A 15,806-nucleotide genomic window follows, 5' to 3' on the forward strand; every position below is an offset into this window, starting at 1 on the left:
CTAGGCAGTGCCAGGTTCCGCTAGCTCATGAATGGGAATCTTCCCTCCCCACCCAAGTCTCCTTCCAGCCCACTACAGGAAAGCCATGCTGTTGAAATAAAATAAAGAATTCAACAACAACAAAAAAAAACAAGAATGGCAACAAAGCTGGCATTGTCCTGAAAATCAACTGGCTACAGCCCACCCACTTCATTTAGGGATAACAGATACAAGGATGAAGTCCAGTTTTTGTTGGAAAAAAAAATCAACTTATTTGCCTTTTTTCTTTGAAGGATGTCTTGAAAATGGTAACAATATCACTGCTGTAGGGCCGAAGAGAACCAGGGAGGTGAAAACGGCACTATTTTTCTAAAAGCCACAGTTGTTCAGGGTGGTCTTTGGGGTATGAATCTCAAATAAACTTCATGGGGGAGGAGAGAGGCACTACTCAGGATCCTCCTGGATCCAGTAGGGCATTTTTAAACTCTAACTGATGAAGATGCCCTACTAGTCTAAGGAAAGAGAAGAGTAAGAAAGTTTTCAACAAATTAAGCGGTTTTTAATTTGAAAACCCTGGAAGTAAAGTTCTTAAAACTTCAGGGACCACTATGATTACCATCTTTTCTTTTGTGTAGCTCAGAACACAGTACTCCACACAGCAATCCCTGGATAAAAACCAACTAACTGTGGTTACATTTAAGTGTGTTACTTTAAAAAACATCTACTACTGACAATGCTGAATGAAGGAACAATGCTTGCTGAGGGTCCTGTCATATATGCTAAAAAATTATGATTTGTAGCCTCATCATATATTCAGAACTCTTTGCCCTGTCTGCTGTGGTCTCACAACAGAAAATTTCTACTCCTGGGCTCTTTGTAAGAAGAACTGTATCTGATTACAAATGGATGCTCCTTTTGTGGACAAAAATCTCACTTCAGATTAAGGGACATGAAAGCAACAGGCAAAAGTTATACCACCCCAGCATCAATCAACAGACTCTCTACAGGGTAAACCTGAAGATGAATTTTCATAGGACGTATAACCAACATCCTGACTGACCCATTTAATAATGCCTCCATGTTTTCAGTGCAGCTGTCTGTAATAGCGTTTTTGCAGAGAGTCCAAGTGACATTAGTGGTAGGTTAGGAACTTGATGCATCAATTAGTAATCTATTCACTTTTTCCAAAGTCTACATCAGAAACAATCTGTGAATGCCAAATTGAGCTTGTGATCTCCATGGACACTTGTTAGTCGTAGGGCAAGAAGTAATAAATCTCAGCTCTTCAACACTCCTAAAGAAATCAGTCCTCAATAAATCTCACAATTATGGTTCTCCAAAATTTGTATTCTTGCCCATGTGGATGCAGATTTTGGTTGGATTGTTTTTTAAAATAAAATTTAAGAAAATTACATCTACTTTTCCTTGAGTTTTCTTTTTAAAATTGAATCTGATCTCAGCTTCTCTATCTCTGCAATGACTTTCCTCACATCTCACAATCACTTTAAATGTTTCTACCACTTTGTAGGTAAGGTCAGCAAATGATCTTAATATTTGCATAAGACATGCTGAAACAGGACTGTTCAGAGCATCCTGTTACAGTTCAAAACCAAGAGAATAAGGAGGGGCCTGAAATCTAGTAAGATCAATGAAAAGATTGCTGCTGACTTCAAGGGAAAAGCACCAATAAATTGACCCATCTGAAATAACTAGCCAGGCCAATAGTAGATGACATTATATAGGGGTGATTTTCATGCTCAGAGAGTGATGAGAGAGAGAGACAGCCTTTTTTTTTTTCCTTTAACGTACTGGGATTTGATTGTGCGTGCACATGGATGGGCTTAATTGAAGGAAGAGTAGGCAGAAGGACCTTTTCTCTCAGTAAAGTGTCCCATGATGCAGTTCTGTTACAAAATGCAATCACTTCAGCCACTTATCCCCCTTCACCTGCAACCTTTAAACTTTCAATCTCCTCCCGCAACAGCATCTATAACTCTGCTGAAGCCAAAGATTCTCTGCACAGGAGAGAACTCACTTGTCCAAATCCTCCAGCCAAAGTCATGCTCTGCTAACTTCTTTTTTTAGACATCTCATATGCACCACTTGAAATAGCTTTCCATGATGGAGAAAAAAAACAAAAAACAAAAGAGACAGGCCTTACCACCAAGAATGGTAACACAGAAAGGAAAATAGAGTTTGCTACTTAATGCACAGATGGAGCCCTGTATCAAAAAGCATTACATCTCTTATTTGTGTTGTGAATTTTTTGCAAGGCATTATTGGAAAACAGCTTGACAGCTCTTCCGGGAAATTTGGCAAATGCCATGGCAGAGCAGCCTCAGCTTTTTACACAGCTGGATTTTCTGCAGCCCAAGTATTTTTTTTCCCCTCCTGCTCTTGGCCCATCCAAAGATGAATGCTGAATTTCCCTTAATGTTACCCACAGGTTAATTCATTATTAAGCTTAGGCTCAGTTTAACATCTTGGCACACCGTTCAAATAAAACCAAATCCTTCATTTCTGCTGAAACCACCTTTGGTTTGGCTCAGCTACCTTTGGTGTCACTGAATGGTGAACAGGCGATTCATTTTCATCTTGTCAATTCTGGTAGTAACATAGATATCCTCCATGCAACTCAGAAATACACTGCTGTACAATAATTGTTTGTCATGCAATGAATTGACCTGGATGTGAAGTTGATATATTGGCTCTGACTTAGTTGTCAATTATTTGTTTCCGCAGGAAGGAAAGATACAGTAGACACATTAACAGTATGTATCCAGAAGGATGCAGACAAAATTTCTGCATAGGTTCTTACTAGAGAAACAATAGCAGGATTTTCTGCCTTCCATCCAGAGACACTAAAAAAAGGAGTACTTGAAAATGCCATAGGCACAGCCCTTGCTCTGTATAAATTTGTTCCTGGTCTAATTCTATACATTAATTACAGTTTAACTGTGACACAGTGCAACCACAGTGATGTCAATGGAAAGGGAAAAAAGTTCGTAAGTATTATGAGTAAGTGCACATTACATTCAGCTTGGAAAGCAGTGAACGTGAATGGTGACCTTTGGGCTAACTCATTAACTGCACTAAGACTACGTAGTAAATGACTCTTCCAGTCAGTTTGCTTTATTCAGTCCATGGAATATTTACAGGCAGCTTTAAGGTCTTCAAAATCACCTGCAGAAAATATCTGGTAATCTCATGGGAATTATCATATCCTTTGCTTTTTTGTTTTTTTCCCCTCCAGTCAAAGAGCGCTGGTCAGCCGTAACTGAGCTGATGAAATCAAGTTATACAATTTATTTCTGTTGATTAAATAATAATGCTTAACAGTACTTCCAAAATGCTGATGTTTACAATTTAATGCCAGTACATTATTTCACTTGCAGAGATCAAACTGTTACCAGTGTTACTGCAACTCTTGTCAGATACCTGAACTTCAAAGAAAATTTTGCAGCTTCAAAGATTGTTGTTTTCCTGGACCTATTCTAGAGCATAACTTGCAGAATTTGTCTCTAAGCATTACCATCAATCATTCAATGGAATGAGGCCTCTTCAAGTATTAAAGAATCATACTATAGAGTAGAGAACAGGGGAGTATCTAACAGGAAGTTTTGTGTGTGCCAAAAGAAGTACTTACACAAGTCATAAAATTAATTATCAATCTACCAGATTTATAAAATCATAATGAGCATGTCACACTAGAAACTTCGTTTGTAAGGTTTTAAGTGTAAGTAGCTTACAGTAGCATCAGTAAAGAAAGAAATTGAAATACAAATTCTTACTTGTGCCCAAGTTCATGAGCAATTGTAAATGCCAGATTGAGACCATTATCTTCAGCAAGAACACATTTTCTCTTGGCACTGCAGACACCTCCTAGGTAAGCAATTCCTGCAACAGAAATAGAGGAAACATACCCATCAGAGTTGGTGAAGCAACTCATGCACTCAAAACACACAGCAGTAATTCAGCAAAAATGATAAGAATGTGTTCCCAGCATGGAAAAATATTAAGTAGCTTTCTTACAAAATCACCTACTTTGTCCATTGTCTTACTCAGAAGTTGGCTCAATGTCTTATTAGACAGGTAACAACTCAAGTTAAGCACAGTCACTCTCATTAGAAAATATTTCACTGCCCATACAGACTCAAAAATTCATTGCAGCTTGTCTATAAATGTCTGCTACTACCATGTTAGAATAAAGATACAGTCAGCTAGTCTTAACAACTAATTAAATGGAATTGCCCTGATTTTCAGACTAAGATTGGTGAGAAGGAATAAAGTCATACAAGTTGAGACTTCTGAGAAGATGTTACAATTTCCCTTATTTTCATACCTACAAAGAATAAGAGTGGCAAACTCAGAAAAGCTAGCAAACTCCTGATGGTGAGTCAAAAAGTCAACATAGGCTGCAGAAGTCTTCCATGACTTAGTGAAATCTATCCTGCTGACAACTGTGCAGTATTCTCTGGGCCTGTTTGTGTGGGCACCAGAAGCACATGTAGGTTCAAGTCAAAAAGGAATTTAGAAGTGACATTATGAGACTTCTGGTGTGGAAAAGCAATCATTTCCATGTGCCTTTTCTGCATCCAGACAATTCCCTGCAGCAACCATCACTGTACTTCTTGGAAATGTGGTAACTGCATCGCAGGTAATTTGTTGATGAACTCTTTTTTCATCTGCCACGTAGAAATCAGAGTTAAGTCACAGGGAGTTGTGTATAAGGATTAGAGACAGAGAAGGAGCCTAAGGATGCCTCTACTTATACTTCAACTGGTAAATGGCCACACTTCAAAAGGCACACAAACACATCAAGCCTACATACAAAACAAGATTTCTAAACAGCGTGCAATAGCCTATGTGCTGAGTTCATTCTGCTACTTCACATCCTTCTGCCACACTGCAGAAAGGGAAGCATGAAGACCTTTCACAAATGCCTTTTTCCAACGGAAATCCATTTGCTTATATTAAACAGCAAACAAGATCTATTTCCTGTTCTTTCAGTGGGGTAGATAGGACTTATCTGCCTTTAGTGAGTAGAGCACAACAGTGCAATGGAGACATGAGCTCATTTCTTTTTTCTGTCAGAGCTGACAAAGTTGTATTTATCAGGGTGCAAATGGTTTAAAAATTTATTTCTGAAAGAACTCCAGTTCTGTTTTTATGAGTTTTAACAACAATATGGACAGGGATATTTATTGCTAGGGGAATTCTGGACAGAATGAAGAGATGGGCAATAGCCTTTTAGTTCAGCATTAGCAGTAAAGAGTGAAGGCAGCACAAAAATTAGACATTAATGTTTGCTTATTTTAAAACTGATAACTGTGGAAGGCCAGATTCATACAAGATGCAAAAAATAACATCAAGCTTAAATTTCTTAAACATCAATTACCATAGAAGGCTGGACTTGCTCTCACATTAGTTCTAAGGATATCAAGGAATCACTCAGGAAGTAATGTGTTACCCTGCAAAAGAAACTGCAGCCTCACTCCCAACATCTGATGAACCAATTAACTGCTCACAGAATAGCATCTCAGCTGTTGGTGCCTGTAGTGCATCTTGAGCTATGAACATACCTTATTCTCTTTCTTTTAAAGATCACAAAACATTCCTAGTTGATTCTGAAAGGGAAGCAGATATTTCTCCTGATTTAGATCTGCTAGCCATGACCAGAGCAGGATTCTGACTGAAACAGCTCTGTTTCTATTACTAATCCTGATTATATCGTCATCTTCCATTTAACCACTGCCAGTATGTCACTCAATTGTATTTAACCATGCATGGATATAACTGAGGAATAGCAAAGCAATACTGCACATCAAGCTCAGTGGTCAGACAGACAAGCCAGTTTAATTCAAAACAATTCATGCTACTTTCTTTCTGATAAACTTCAAAATGAGACTTATTTGACATTTGTTGGCACTGGGAAATGAAAGGAGGTAACATTTCCATGCTTGGGATATGCAGCATAGCAAACTAAGAGTTCTGGCAGTATATTAAAAGTAGTTAAATATCAATTAAAATTTCAAATACATCATGAAGGCTTCAAGCAATGATTCTTTTCAAGTCTCTGTTTAGCTGTTCTAATCCCCACTGAAACTGACTGGCAGAAACACTGCGTTGTGCTAAAAATCTCATTGCTCAGTGGTGGAAAAGTAACTTAGATTTCTACAGTACATTCATCAGTGGCTGAGAAAGAAGCAACTGTGTCTCAGTTACAGACTTCTTAACCACCTCATTTTTATTAGTTGGTTTCAGTGTCCTGAGTGGCCCATTTCTAATATCTGCAACGAACAATTTCAAAATCTAGACATCTAAATTTAGCTTATTATTACAAACATTAAATACATTTGTTGCGGCAAAGCCTAGTGATCAGACAACATAGGAACAGAAATGTACTGGGGTAAGAAACTTCCAGAATGGCAGATGGCAGAAAACTTTACTTAAGCTGAACTCAGTAAGAAATCCAGCTTATAAACCGAGAGCTTACTAATAAGAGTAATTCTGTCACAAGCTAGTTATAACAAATTGTTATAGCATTATGCTTGCCTGAAATGTTTTGAAGGACATATTTTGTTTCAAAGTAATTCCAAGGATTATACATTTTTTTGAACTAATATTTTACCATAAATGCTTTCATTAGAACACAGTAACAAGCATGCTGCTCACCTGCAAACATAACACATTTCTCTAGTAAATACATCCAAACCACTAAGATCAATGAAATTGTTTTGTGACCCAGTACAGTGATCCATATAACTGATATGCAGAGAAAAACACACCTTTACATGACAATGATAATAATCCAATGCCTTCATAGATGCATTAATATGATTTATTTTCTTCACTGGAATGAATGGAAATTCAATAGATTTCATGCATTCAGACATGCCCATGAAAATCCTGGCATGTTGCTACCAGGCTGGGAATAACATAAGAGAAACTTCACTTTGTGATTGTGCTTCTGGCCCTGCCTAGGAAACAGGTGTTTGAAAATGAAAGAAAGACAGAAAGACAGACAGACAGACAGAAAGTTGAATCGATTTATTTATTAAACTTACATGTTTATGCAAATATACAAACAGTGGCTCTCTTTGGGACAAAAAGTCCATATCTTTCCAAATATACCACTGACTAACAGCAGTTATCATAAATCTATTTTTAATATTAAAAAAGGTCAAGCAGGTGCATCAGTGGTAGAGGGAAAGGAAAGCCAATTACTATTTTTACTATTACTAAGTGTGAGGGTTTTTTCCTGTCTCCCATGAGAAATTGCATAATTACAGTCCATAACTTCTGTGCTCCAGTTTGAACACGCAAAGCTATCTGCACTTCTACAGCAAACCTTAGGACACAGACAACTGTGTAAACTCAGATTTATCCAAAAAGTTGTCACGTATAAACAGTTTGCAGCTGTTGGCCCTTCTGCCAGCTAATAAGCCCTCTGCTAGTAGTATCTCTGGGGGGAATGATTACATATATCCTACCAGCTCAGCTAGGCATTAGAATATTACATACTTGCCACAGTGATAGCCAAAGCTTGAAGAAGACAAGTTCTGATGCATGGCTTCACATTTCATCCTATTCAAAACACCTGGGACTTCCTTTAGACATCTGTGGAATATTCACTCAGCAAGTGGCTTATCCAGGTACTCCAGCTTTCAACCCTCTAATGTCTTGTTTTCATTGCACTTCTAATACGTTAATCTCTTCTTTTGCCAGCCACCTCTGGATACAGAACTTTTACTTGATTAAAACTTGGCTAGCTTTCCTCTTCTCAATGTATTTGCTGTTGGGAAAAGAGCCAAACTTGAAGTCCTGAAGTCTGCTTGGCACAGATGAAGACTCGCTGTATATCCATATGCACAGAGCAAACGTCCCATTCCCCACCATTACAAATTTGATGTTGAACTGATGTTTTTCTCATCCTCTCACAACTGTTCTCTTTGCGCAGCTCTCACATTGCCATTACTTACACTCCCATAGCCTTTCTTAACATCCTATAGGAGTAAAATCAGGAAATCCTAGAAGTAATTCACACTCTGCCTTTCCATTCTATTGTAATAATACGTTTGACAGAGGTGTAATGCCTGTATTTTCACATCAAGTCAGTCACCAAAGGAATCTTTCAGTGCTTGCAACGTTTAAAAATGAAAAATACTTTTTCTTTCTGTGATGTCTACCTATGAAAAAAAATAACAGAGTAAGAGCCCATTAAGCTGCCTCCAATGCATTCTCCATTCTACAGCTGAATAAACAGAGGTCCCAGGCAGTCAGAGGTATCCAAGTGAAAAACAAGAGTATCTACTACAAGGACCCTCTCCAGCATGTACTCTAGATTCTAAGGTTATTATCATCATTGTCCTACAGAGCATCCAGCTCCAAGTTTGGTTTACAGGTGTCACCCAGAGGAAGCTAAGGGTGAGATATGTTCCTTCATTTTATGAGAACGTGCTAACTCAAGGCCAGATATGCAATTTCAGTGGCACAGATTAATTTGGCGTGGTGCTTGGTAGCCATTTAGATGCCAATTTCTGTTAATCCTGCAGTAAAAACATGGTTTCCATTAGAGTTTAAAATTAATTTATGGAAAATGTTTTCCATTGCAATATTTTTCATTGTCGCTGCATTTAATGAAAACCACACTAAAAGCAATGCAATCATTGCCAATCATCAGTAAAGGAATTACAGTACAACCATCCAAAGCACAGGAGGCAGCTACAGTCAGGTAGGAAAGCAAGGTAACAACCAACATTATCAATCAGTTTTAGAGAAGAGTTTCTGATGCCAAGGAACACTCACTATAACTTATCCCTAGGCACTGCTAGAAATCAACTGCAGCTTATTTCAGAGGTCTCTCTGTTAGTATGCCTCTAGCCTTAGAGAGAGCAGAAAACATAAAATAAGCTGAATCTGTGTGTCTGAGAAAGAAGTCTATACTGACTACTTCATACAACTTTCTGCAAATTCATCACCACAAAAGCCTCTCCTTCCTTTGGGGAATCCACCTTAACTTGAATTTCAGCACAACCTCTATAAAACTCTGCCTCTTGCCTCCAAACCAGCATGATCTGCAGAGATGTAGCACGCTTTCTCAGCACACAAAGCACTCTGTGGCTAAACACCTTCCCTGTAAGACTGACTGATGTCATGTAGCGAACCAATAAAATCTCTTCCTGGTAACTCTGAAAACACTGTCACTTTCAGTATCCACAACTGCTGTCGCAAACCCAAAAGCCAAGTAATGAAAGTAAATAGCTAAACAACATGTAGCTACTTTCTGAATATCTTGATTTTCAATACACATACCCTGAAAGACTAACAAATACAATCTCCCCCTTATATTTATAATGCAAGCTGTGGGTACAATTCAGATGCTTCTACAGCTGATAATATAATCCTCAGAACACAAGGTCCTAGTAGTACAAATGAATGAAATACACATTAGCTTTCACAGTGGATACTTTTTGCATAACGGGAATATTTACCGAACTCCTGCTATGGCACCCATGATTCTACCAACTGCTCCTGGGTTACATTTCAAATGACCAGGGCTAATTGTAAGAGCCAGATTCAACCACACACCTTAGTTTTTACATAATAGCTCCACGTAGATATACCCTGTAAGTCATGGCACACCTGAAGCTCAACACAGCTTCCCAGGGGGCTCTTTCAGTGTGGGCTGAACTCTTTGCAGGAATGTGCTCCACCTGTTTTCAAGCAGATAAGCTCACATCTAGCTGGGGTTTGTCTATATGCTCACTCTGTAACTTGTACCATGCCACGACTTCTGACAACAAAGCCTTGGTGCAGGTAAACATCTTAATGTCAGTAAATCTCCAAAGGCAGTAAGATTCTGCAAATAATTAGTACTGAAAGAAGCACTTTTGCTATCATGTGTTCCTCCTTGTTTAATTACCCTGCAGGACAGCAATTAATGGAATAGGAGGAATCTCTTCCCCAGCATGGCAAACTTTCAGCTTTAGCTTTCAGTGTTTCTGCAGGGCTTTTGTGTTTCCCAGGAAGCCTCCCGTGGCTTTCTAGTCATAAAGGATGAGTCATTTATCTGCTCCTTTACTGATTAGCCCACACACAGACACTCCCCGCGATGTCAAGAGCCTTATTCTAATGCTACTGGCATTGAATTTACCCTGTGCTAATTCACTGATTTCAGCAGTCTCTTCAAGGGGCTGCCCAGGCAAAGCCCTAGAGATTAGCCCTTTTACAACTTCAGAAATAAGCGTCCTCCCCTGAGTTCACAATACGTGACTCAAAATCATATTTTGAACTCAGGAAATTGCTTTACCAACCTAAGCACACAGTTTACACTTAGAAGTCAGTTCACTAAGCCTGGATCTGTTTTCCTACATGTCTTTGGCCTTTGAACTTCTAACCATTCCAGCATTATATTGTGCACATCCTTTCTTACAGACTGATGCATCATAGATACCCCCCTTCCAGAAGACTGAAGGAAAAGACTGATGGCGTAAAAAATGCTAGGAGGCAGGAATCCTTCAGGAGCACAGCAGAAAAGCCTAACCTCTCACACTGATAGTAGCAAGTTGGTTCAGATACAAAACGAATGGAGGTGGAGAGCTGACACAGTCTTAACATCTTTTTGGCCTATAAGAGGCCCTAACAAAGGCCTATAAAAACATAACAGACAATTAACACTGCGTTATTCCAGTAAGGACCAGATAACCTCCAGAACCCCCCGCCCCCCAGGTATGGCATGGGTGTCTTTGAAAACAACATTCCCTTCTAATGGTCTGGTTCCATGGTCTGTGATTACAAACATAAAAATTCACCTTAATGACTACAGCTGAAAAGAGGTACAACGTTCACAGGAATGCAAGGAAAGCTGGAAACAAGCATAGCAGTTAGCCTCATAGAACAGATACCCATCATAAGTGATAAAGGTATCTTTGATCTTGTCTTAGAGCAAGGGAATGCATGAAACAACCACCCGAATTTTTTCCTTGTCCTGATTTTTCTTGCTTTTCACAATAAAATACTAGGATCTAAGACCTCAGCAAAGGAGATAAAAAGAAATACCCTTTTTTTATTTGCCATCTGCTCTTTGTTCAGCTTGACATCTCATAACCCATTAACATTACTCCTCTCTTTCAGCAAACCACTGCTTCTTCAGATGACAGCAGATTAATAAATCCTCTTCATCCAACCTGACAAGAGGAGTTGCTTAATTAACTGGAGAATCGGAAGCAGGGTATCATCTGTGTGTTTACTCTACTTTGATATGCTAACCACCACATTCCAAAGAGCTTCTCCCACACACTCCCTCCCGAGTGACCCAAGCCCAGGCTGTTGATGAATGCAAATCTCTAACAGGCAAAATAAAATGTTTCTTTTTGCACTCCTGCTTCTATAGTTTAATATAAGGTTGTGGATATTTAGCCCAAATCAAACAACCATTCCCAAAAGCAGATTCTCAAACCCAGGCAATTAATTCACCATCTGTTCATAGGCATCATTACACTGTGCTGAAAGCCTGCACGTTCATGCACACATGTGGAAATACATGGGCTTAATTATCCAAAGTAAGATAAATTACAACAGCTGTACTCCTGTTAAGAGGAAAGGCAAGGGAAGAGTTAGCCAGGTGGATCTGAAAAGACTCTAGGTGGGGAGGAATTGATGGACTGGATGAGTCAACAAAGAATGCTGGGAAGTATACAGAGCCTAGCATAATTCTAACTGAGTGAACAAGACAGGTTAGGAAATGAAAGGAGACGAGGACAAATGCAGCAAATAGAGATAACAATTTTCTAGAAGTCTTCAAGAAACATGATTTTGATCTCACAAGCAACACTGAACTACTTTTGTGGGAGGCTTGCATCAAGGAGGGCAACAGATAAGATCAGAAGGAAAGATAAGCTCTCAGAACTTCTGTGGATGCTTAATGCTGGAGGGAAATGGATCTACAATCCCAGGTCATACGTTTCTGGCATAAGAGCTGCCTTGAAAAAAGGTAGGAGCCAGTCTGCAAGAAGGCCTGAGGACATGGAAATATTCAGGAAGGGAGGCCTCTGCCTTGGTGTGTGAAAAGAAGTGACATTTAGAATAAGGAAAGGACAGTTAATAGAACAGATAAGGAAACAAGCAATGGAAATCAGTGGAATAAGCTGCACCTTTCAAGAAATAAATAACTGACTGAAAGAAAAAAAAATTACAACATTTACCATCAGAAAGCAAAATGCTCAAGGGAGACCATAGTGCATGCTCACTCTGCCACATGCATATCAGTGTCAGCTCATTAATATCCATGCTGTTTCTCAGGGAACTTCTCATCTGAAGGTTATACTCCTATAAGAAATCAAAAAACAATCCTGGCATTGCCTGTAGTTGCTGCAACTTTGCGAGCTGTGTAGAATTTCAAAACCCTACACAGGTTGTTTTCACCTTGCTTTTTCAGATGAGTTCTGCAACTTCCAGTTTTGAATCTGTCTGTTCCTACAACTCATCGGGGTCATCTACTTCAACAAAGGGCCTGAGTTTAGACAGAATGAAAAAAATGATCAAATCAGAGCTTTTATTGAGACTGCTAAAGAGGAACATGGAGTCCAGCAGCAGGGATCCTGGAGTCTTCAAATACCACAGTATCTCCTTTCCAGAATGAAGAGACAAGGTCAGACTTGGCAATATATCAGAAAAAATATTTGGAGTCTCTGTACCAAACAACATCTGATTTAAGAGCTAATAGTCAGGGTCCAGCATTCAGTTCCAGTTGTTCTTTCTCATAACTGCAAACACTACGAAACTCATGAAGCTATTCAAATAAATTAAAATATGCTTTTAAAAGTTTCAAAAACTGAGCTGTGCAGCTTTGCCATCTTGCCATCATGTTGGTCAGAAGGTGGATTAATCAGCAAGGATGAGTCCTGCAATCACTTAAACAACATTCAGCAATGTATGACAAGCATTGTTTCCATGTCTGGAGAGTTTCAGCAGTCTGCTGAACCAGGCAGTTTTGAAGATGGCTGAACACCTGTGTTGCTGATGAATGGCATTCTTCCACAGCTCTCAATTAAATTCCTTCCATGTTCTTAAAGAATGACTAAGCAATTGTTGCTCTCAAAAAACGAATGAATCTATATTTTTGAAACATGTTAACATTTAAAGTGTATTTTATTTTTAGGCACCGTATGCGTGTCAAGCTGTTCTCTTGGCAAAATAAAAGCAGCTCAGGCGACTAGCAGAGCCAGCCAGCAGAATGGGATGATTCACAGTAATCAAACTTTGAACAGATGCTTTTCCAAATTGCTTCTGTGATACTTCTCAATTACAGCTCCTACATCCTGACTTAGAGTTATCTAAGCTCCTGGCTTCTCTTTGTCAAACTGCCAGCCAACACATGCACTGATAAGCATATTTAACAGTTCTTGCTTCAGACCTTCTGTTTTAATTCTTTGCTGAGTGCTGATTTAACCTCACAGCCTGCATGATCTGAGAAAACTGCAAAATCCAGAGTTCGCATCTGATAATATTAATAGGGTTGAGTTCCTCTGACGAAGTGGGAACTCAGGCTGAAAAGCCTGTACCACACTAAAGAAGGAAGCTTGTCTTAAATTCCTCGGCACTATTACCTCTGCTGCCAGTACTAGGGAGTGAATACAATCCTTCTGCCACCGGGCAGGAAGAGGGGACTAAATGACTGCCATTGCTCAGCTTCTCTCTTCACACAGTACCATGGTCAGCCTATCTGTTCTGCCAGTGCAACATAGCATGGTGCAAGGGAAAAAAAAACCCTCACTGCAAAATTAATGACTCGATTTTTCACACATTTGCTCTGGGGCTTTCTGATGTACATGTAGGCGATGTGATCTTTTCTTCAGTGGCAGCATTAGAGGAAGGAGGCTTTCTCCTCTACTAACTTTCTTCTCTTTCAAAAGTCTCCAAAAATCCTAATATTTCTGAGACCCATATCTTTAAATTTAGATCAAGTTGGACCACGGATTAAAAAACTTACGTAAAGACAGGAGGACAGACAGACATAAGTACAAAGTGCACACACTCCATACAACTCATTAAATCAGTTCAAATGACTGAATCTAAAGTGCCCTCCTCTGGACTCCCCAGAAGAGCTGCCCACTCTGACTTCTATTCCATAGGAAGGGAATACTCACATGGTATTTCATGCAGCTATAAAACATCTGCTGTATCCTGTAGAGAGCCAGTGAGACATTTCCATACCTACAGGCTTGTATTATTGCTCTAGGTTTTTATGTTAAACTACCAGGAGTGACAAGGGGAGAACTGTCCCTTGTCATATCCCTAAATAAATAAAACACCTCTGGGAAGTGCAGAAGCTTCTGAATCAAACTGGTGTATTCCTGATTGAAAATATATGCTGAATCTGCACCACAGTAGATGGGGGAGTGGGTCCTCAGCTGTCAAGCCCTATTCAGTAAGTGGCTGATGGAGAGAATTTGGAATGGTAACAGCTGTGCTTTCCAGCCAAGAAGATAGTGCATTTTTGTATGAGCTTGCTTTGGTGTCCAGTGGCAGTGGACTGTCAGCTGCCATGTAATGAGATTAATTTCCCAACAAAGCCATCAGATTAATGACAGCATAAATAGCTACATAGCATTCACAAAAAAAACCATGCTGAACATGTATTACTTCCAATCTAATTGCACCAGCTATCATAATCACCATGAACTTGATTAAAATCCTACTGAAATCAATAAGAGTATTACCGCTGACTGTGGAGAATGAGCATTAAGCCACTTCCTGGCTTCTTTTACTTAGCTCCTATCCTCAGAAGGTTGGCTTTTTTTGTTTGTTTGTTTTTTAGTTCACTGTAAAACCAGAAAGCTTTTTACTTCAGCTTTTAGGCCATGCTATGGCTCAGAGACACAAGTGCATGACTGAGTATTCTGCATCTCTGTAAACACAGCAATTCATTGAACAAATATGGACTACAGCTTTCCTATGTTTGGACATGCAACAAACAGCAAAGATAAAAATAGAAAAAAAGAATTTTGTTCTGAGATATTCGCTCAAAAATCATCATTGACAAAATCTCCTGTGTGAACAGCAGCTCCAAAGACATAAGGCAACCCAAACACCAACTATTGTATACTCCTGGTTGTTAGGTAAGATTCCCTACTAAGGACAAAGACTAATACAATTTTGTATTAGCCAGGAAAAAATACTTTCACTAAACGTCTGAAATAAATACATGTAAAAAAGAGCCAATTCTTATAATCAAGGCAAGCATTCAATTCAGATCACAGCAGTTTATGGCTCAGCTGGTAAAGGTATCTCAAGATAAACGACAGGGAAAAATATCTAGCAGAGCAGATAAACTCTGAGCAGTGCTGCTTTACTGAAACCCAAGGCAAGAGACAGTTCTAAGAGGTGAATGAAAGGATTACAAGGTGGCACCAATATTTCCACAGAAGTGATCAGGAGTTGTATGGCAAGACAGGCACAAACAGGAGTTAATCATCCATACTTGAAACCTGACATAACCAAGGCAAAGACAGTACCTTGTCTCTGATGTTCTCTCACTGGCATAACCAGAAAAGATGACAAATGTAGGCATACAAGATTGGAAATTAAAATGCTGTCTGGAGGCTTCTTAGAGATATAAAACAAATTCTAAAATAAATTCTTTTTCAATTTTTCTCTTCTGTCATCTCAAGTATTATGAAGTCTGATTAGATTGCTGGATTCATTTTAGAGCAACAGTTTAACATTCCAATAAATAAAAACATCCACGCAGAGTTTCCTCACTTACTGGCCACTGTTTACTTATAAAGAGCTGCAGTGTTTACTCTGTTTGTCTACGACAGAGC

General features: G+C 39.1%; 1 protein-coding gene across 5 annotated transcripts in view; it reads right to left on the reverse strand.

Annotated features, from left to right (window-relative positions):
* ADAMTS17 (ADAM metallopeptidase with thrombospondin type 1 motif 17) overlaps positions 1-15,806 on the reverse strand; it is a 165,046-nt gene that overhangs the window by 99,081 nt on the left and 50,159 nt on the right. For all 5 annotated transcript variants that reach the window (XM_015292261.4, XM_015292260.4, XM_040706475.2 and 2 more), the window contains one exon: positions 3,771-3,876. In XM_015292261.4, coding sequence (XP_015147747.2) covers positions 3,771-3,876 — 106 coding nt within the window. The remainder of the gene's footprint in view (positions 1-3,770; positions 3,877-15,806) is intronic.

Source organism: Gallus gallus, chromosome 10 (genome assembly GCF_016699485.2).
Source record: "Gallus gallus isolate bGalGal1 chromosome 10, bGalGal1.mat.broiler.GRCg7b, whole genome shotgun sequence".
Lineage (NCBI taxonomy): Eukaryota > Metazoa > Chordata > Aves > Galliformes > Phasianidae > Gallus > Gallus gallus.